Below are 6,678 nucleotides of genomic sequence, written 5' to 3' on the forward strand. Positions count from 1 at the left end.
TTTTAAAAATCTCCTGGAAAGAGAATGGCGGTGGGATGTAGAGCAATGTGAAGCCAATTGCAAATGTGAAGGAGTTTGCAAATTGTAAAATTCTAAACAAGCATTGGGCGCTGTCCAACACTGACCTCCTCAACTCTGTGCTGAGTGTAGAGTATCAAGGAGGATCCCAAAATCATTCTTAAATAGATGAGAAAATTGTTCAGTCATTTATTCAATTCAACAGTATTTGATTGGATCAACTACGCACAGATAACTTCTCAAAATTAATAAATATTTTAATATTTGTAAAACATATTCTATTTCCTCCCTCTTCTGAACACTGACACCAAGCAGATATGTAAACATATACATGCTTACAGTGGCAACATTGAATTTTTCTCTTCACTGTTTTCCTTCTAAGTACTTTACTCACCTAATACTTAGTGGTTTCTCACTTGGAAAGTTTTTCTATTCTTCATGTATCCTAGGCAGTCCTTCAACTCTCTCTAGCCCTCTGTTCATTTTCTCAAGGCGTATTATAAATGACGAACTTACTAATTTGAATTTTTTTGAACAATACCATTTATTGTACATGGTACCGTATGACCTAGAGCTAAAAATATTAATGCTAAAATTATTCAGTTTCTTCTAAGATTTCAGAAAGTGTTGGAGAAAGTATATGTACAAGTGTCAAAATTGCCATTATCTGGAAATAACCAATTAAAAAAATATACAGTGTCAAAATGCTTCATATGAGATAATAATGAGGACTACAAAATTAATGGAAATTGAAACAACATATAAAAACAAAGCAATGATAAAATGCAAAGTCACAAAATAGAATATATTTTTGGGTCGGGTTACTAAGTGTTTTAAGAATGTTACTTTTGTGCATATTAATTTATACATGCAATACAACATATTTGGGTATTTTGGATATAACTTGACATTTTGAGTTTAAAGTTTAAGATTTAAAATGCATAGTAACAGCCAATATTTTTTAAACAGATACGTGATTACATAACACCTCACTAGATAAGAAGAACTTACTTTAAACACACAGCAATTAAGACAATATGATTTTGGCAAAAGAAGAAAAAGATCGATTAATAACCAAAAATATCCCAGAAACAGTCCCTTATAAGTGAAATTCAGTGTGTACTGATGGTGGCTTTTCAAGTCAAGGTGGATACGAAGGGCTAATCAATTACTGCGTTCAGGACATCTAGCAATTTTGTTAGCCAAGATAGGATAGGCCAGGATACATTGTGGTGGAAAATAATCCCTAATATCTTAGGTACTGTAATCAACTCTGTTGGGGCCTAGCCTAGATATCCTTTCCATTAATGTGCTCTTCTCCAGATGCTGTGAATGTTGGCTGCTTAACGGCGCTCAACTGCACCCCTCAGCAGATAGGAGGCGCCTTGGATGTTTCCATTAATGACATCAGGCTGAGGATATACGTCAACTAACTGCATCTTTGCTTAGCTGACTTCTCTAGCCTATCCTTCCTTCACTCCTTTCGAGTTCTCACTCAATAATCCTGTCTACAAGTATCTTTATTAAAGTCTCTGATTCTCAAGAGCCTGAGCTAAGATGGCCTAATATAGTGAGAGGTTCTGTCTCACTTATAAAATGTGAAATGTGATTTGACAGAGGCTCATTTCTTTTTGGTGCCTCTGGAATTCAGGCTTCCACCAGTTTGTTACAGCACTGGCTTAACTGACTGACTGATCAGTCCCTGTGTGGGAGAGAAAAAGCAAACAAGAGTGGATAGAGGATCTCCACTTACTAGTCCTAAGTGACAGGACTAAATAACATGCCATTTCTTCTGTTAGTTTATTGGCCAAAACTGAATGCATAGAGACTGGGAAGCACAGGAGAGGACAGAATATATTTAAGCCCCACTATCTCTCCATAGCAGTCCTTTTTTAAAAAATAAGTTAAAGCTTTGTGCATGTGTACATGCAGGTGTGTGTGTGTTCTAAAATCCTGGTGAACTAAAAATTATGAATTATTAAGGTCACTACAGGCAGGTGTCACTTAACAATGGGGATACAATCTGAGAAATGTGTCATTAGGCAGTTCCATCATTGTGTGAACATCATGAAGTGATGGTACAGAAAACCAAAATGGTAGTTGACCACACACCCGCCTATATGGTAGGGCCCGTTGCTTCTTGTCTACAAACCTATACAGCATGTTACTATACTGTATCATATACAGTAGTAACTGTAACACTACGGTAAGCATTTGTATGTCTAAACGTGGGTAAGGTACGGTTAAAATTAGATAAAAATGGTATACTTGTAAAGGGCACTTACGATGCATAGAGCTGGCAGGATTGGAAGTTGCTCTGAGTGAGTCAGTGAGTGAGTGGTGAGTGAATGAGAAGGCCTAGGACATTACTGTACACTGCTGTAGACTTTATAAACACTGTACACTTAGGGTAAACTAGATTTATAAAACCTATTCTTTCTTCAATAATAAATTAGTCTTAACTTGCTGTAATTTTACTAAATATAGTTTGAATTTTGAAAAACATTGACTCTTGTAATAACACAAATACTTTGTATGCTATATAAAATTATTTTTTTAAATATCTTTATTCTGTAAGCTTTTCAGTCTTTTTATTTATTTATTTTTTAAACGTTTTTGCTAAAAAGGAAGACACACACATTACTTTTTTACTTAAACTTTTACAATGAAGACACACACACATCAGCCTGGGCCTGCACAGGGTCAGGATCGTCATTCTCACTGTCTTCCACCTCCGTGTCTTGTCCCACTGGAAGGCCTTCAGGGTCAATGACATGCGTGGAGCTGTCATCTCTTACAATAACAATACCTTCTTCTGGAATACCCCCTGAAGGACCTGTCTGAGGCTGTTTTACAAGTAATACATTTTTAAAAATAAGTAGATGCTGCATACTCTAAAATAATGATCAAAGTCATAGTAAGTATTGGATGATAGGAATTTTTCAGCTCTGTCTTAATCTGAGGAAACCACTGTGTTATGTGCAGTCCGTCACTGGCCAGAACCATCATTATGTGGCACATGACTATATATGTAAACAAGGCAGAATATTTTCAGCATTGTGATGTCAGGATAACATTCTTTTTTTTGTTTTTTTTTAATAAAGCTCTAAATTTTTTAAAAGTGTTAAAAGATTTCGCTCTCCCCTCCAAAATATTTTACAATTAAAAAAAAATCAAAAACTATGTTCTATTTTCTCAGCCACTGTACAAGTTACTGTTTCCACCTCAGGACTAGTCTCTGCCCCTCGAACACTCTGTCCTTCCCTCGATCCCTCCTCTTTCAATATTACTCTAAGTTGGTCTATGAAACCCTCCACCCTCTCTCCCCACCCCATGCCCTGCTCTGCCCAGCGTGGCTACTCTTTGCGATTCCAGGCCCTTGGCTGCAGGCGAAGCCGAATGGATGGGTGGGATGTACACAGGCAGTGCCCAAGGGGCAAGAGTATGCTTTGTGCTTCTAGGAGAACCACTTTTTTCTTGGTCACGTTTTTTTTGGTCCTATGAACACCTGTTATGAGGCAAATATTTGGCTTAGAGTTGCCCACAGCCATGCAGCTCTGCTTTTTCTGCACGTTCCTCTGGGCGTGAGTCCATGACAGATGGGTCTTATGACTGTACCGTTTGTTTGCTTGTGGATTGTTAGGGACAGGAAAGGGGCACATGACTAGAATGGGGCTTGATGGAGTCCCAACTGCTCAGAGAGTAGGCACCAAACCCCAGGGGAGGAAGTTTTGGTTTTCTAGTAGGCAAAGCAGGGCCAGCCAGGACTATGGAAGGTGGGGAAGAGGGGAGAAACATCCAACCATATAGCTCTGGAGTGAGCCATGTTTCTTCTGAAAAGCCCTGTTCATTCCCCCCACTTCATTCTGTAGGTCCCAGGAGAATTCCAAAGAGGAGGAAGAAAAAGAGGAAAATGATTGTGTTCTGCTGATGGGAAAAGGCAGGAGATGACACAGTGCTAAGGGCTGGGGAGAGGCCTGCTGTGATCTGCAGCTGTCACTGCTTCCCTGTTCTGTGAGCGAGTTCGTGCAGGCCAGAAGCCAGGCCCTCAGAGGCTTCATCAGCTCTGTCCCTTGTCCTTGACTAATAAGACTGTATGTTGGCCCCCACTGGACACAGATAAGACCACACGGTTCTCTAGCTGTTTGCCTGTCATCTCCACAGGGCTCCAGGCATCTTCATCCTGCCCTGTGCCCAGCTGGTAGTTGGTGTCCATGCCCCAGGCAAAAACACGACCATCCTTGGTCACAGCATACCCCACAGAGGCCCCACAAGCCACTGAGGAGACGGCAGGCAGCCTGGAGATGAGGGTGGGTATGCTCTTCTCCTCAGCACCCTCCCTGAGGCCCAGCCGCCCATATTCAGCCCGGCCCAGGCTGTATGCTTTTCCTTCTGAATCCATGCAGACTGTATGGTGCTGGCCACCAGAGAAACCCACCCAGGACTTGGTGGAATTATTGAAGGATGTTAGGTTCTGGGGTATGAAGCAAGATTCTGTGCCCGGAGCTCCAAGCTGACGGTAGTTGGAGAGGCCAAAGCCATACACGTGGCCCTCGTGAGGGATGGCAAAGGTGAAATAGGCACCACAGAAGGTATCCTGGAATCTCACGTGGCCCCGGCTTCCTGTGGATTTCAGCATCACACACTTGGGGACGAGGAGTCGTTCAAGGCCTTGCCGGCCACCATGGTTGGCAAATAACTCAGGCACACAGCCTAGCTGGCCCTGTTTGCCGCAGCCCAAGGTGTAGAGGTCACCATCAGCTGTCAGCATCACCAAGTGGTCGTTTCCTGAGGCCACCTTCACCACAGGCCCATCCAGCTGGACCTGTACGGGCACCACGCTCTTCTTCATGGGCTCCAACAGTCTGATCACACCGTTATTGTCCTGGAAGGAGCCCCAGAGGAAGACACGGCCATCCTCGGTGAGGGCTGCTGTGTGACTGTCTCCTGCTGACACCTGTACCACCTTCTCTTGCAGCTCCGCTTTCCCAGGGACCATCTCCGAGCCCTCCACTGAGTGTCCCTTCCCAGGGCACCGTCATCATTGCAGCCGAAGGAGTAGACCTGGCCACTTTTGCTTAGACACACAGTATGCATGCCCCCAGCCTCGGCCTGCACAACATCCTCTGGAATGGATACCAGGGCCGGTTTCTTCCTCTCCATCACATTCTTACCCAGCCTCAGCTGGCCCACATCGCCCTGGCCCAGTGTCAGCACCAAGCCGGGTTCTGTGCTGTGGGACCTGTGTGAGACCTTCACCTTCTTGTTTTTGGGGATGGCATCTTCTGGGGGTGACCTTCTTTTAGCTATGCGCTTGGGTGGCATCTTCCTGTCTCGTTGCACGTCGGCCCCAAGGAACTCCGGCCAGGATAACATTCTTAAGCAGAATATGAACTCTGGAAACATTCAGGTAAAAAGAATTTGGATTTTATGAAAATATGAAAAGACAAACATGGACATCTGAATTTTATAACATCGACTTTGTGGAGCATGTAAAAATTTTATGCAAAATATTAGAGCAAAAACACTAGTGATTCCGTATAAAAATAGGCCAATGATCTGGCTGTTTCCTGTTTGTACCAGATTCATTCCTTGTCTCTCTGCTGCAAACTATGCTTCCCATGCCCCCTTGTATCAGTATATTATATAGGTAGGCTGGCTAATCCAGGGCACTGGTAGGAGACTGCTGAGGACAAGAGATGAAGGCTTCATCTACTCCTCCTTCTTTCGTGTTTTCCATTAAAGGGTGCATCTCCATTTCTCCTGACAGGTAGCTTACATCCTGACTGAAGCTGCTGATGGATAGCCCTGGCTTTTGTATGTAGTAGTCCCCTGTAATGCAAGAGGGATGTATTCTAAGACCCCCGGAGAATGCCTGAAACCATAGATAGTCCTGAACCCTATGAACACCATGGTTTTTTTTTTTGAGATCTGATAACCTTTGTGGTTTCTAAGTGATTAACGGGTAGGGAGCCTCTATGGTGTGGACACACTGGACAGGAGGAGTATTCAGGTGGGGGACACAGGATGGTGAGAGGTATCTTTACGCTACTCAGAACAGTATACGGTCTGAAACTTACCGATTGTTTATTTCTGGAATCTTCCACTTAATATTTTTGGACCATGGTTGACTGCAGATAACTGAAACTACAGAAAGGGAAACAGCAGAAAATAGGGGACTACTGTACTGCTACCAGATACGCTGATGGCCTGTCAACATAGGTAGATAAACTCAACCTCAGTAACAGGCAGGAGACTGCAGTATTTCAAATCCGTTTCAGTTGTCCCACATCCATGTTATTAATGTATGTTTTAAAAGACACACTTAAAGATGGTGTGCTTCATTTTCTGTATAGTGTACTGTGTTAGTCTAGGATCTCTGAAGCAGAGGTCATCAGATTAAACACATAAGGGTAACATTAGGGAAATATTTGTGTGTGGAAAAAATGGGGCAGTCTCTGAGTAAGGCTGGGAGTGTTGTCAAACCACTATATACGTCTGACTCTGAATCACATGGGGAAGAACGCAAGGTTAGGTGGTATACTAGTTTCCTAGACTGTCATGACAAATTTTCACAAACTGAGTGTCTTAAAACAGCAAAAATGTATTGTCTCCTAGTTCCGGGGGCTTGAAGTCTAGAAAAAAGGTGTCAGCAGAGCC

The 6,678-nt window shown here is 42.9% G+C and overlaps 1 protein-coding gene across 1 annotated transcript; it reads right to left on the reverse strand.

The window, feature by feature from the left end:
* Positions 1–467: 467 nt before the first annotated feature.
* On the reverse strand, positions 468–5,938 carry LOC110568982 (regulator of chromosome condensation-like). Its single transcript, XM_064380293.1, is given in 2 exon segments — positions 468–5,034; positions 5,037–5,938. Coding segments are annotated over 2 exon segments (1,344 nt in total). The 5' UTR covers positions 5,425–5,938; the 3' UTR covers positions 468–4,078.
* Positions 5,939–6,678: the final 740 nt, after the last annotated feature.

The sequence above is a fragment of the Aotus nancymaae genome, unplaced genomic scaffold, assembly GCF_030222135.1.
Source record: "Aotus nancymaae isolate 86718 unplaced genomic scaffold, 86718_ANA_hifiasm-v0.15.2.pri h1tg000025l, whole genome shotgun sequence".
NCBI lineage: Eukaryota > Metazoa > Chordata > Mammalia > Primates > Aotidae > Aotus > Aotus nancymaae.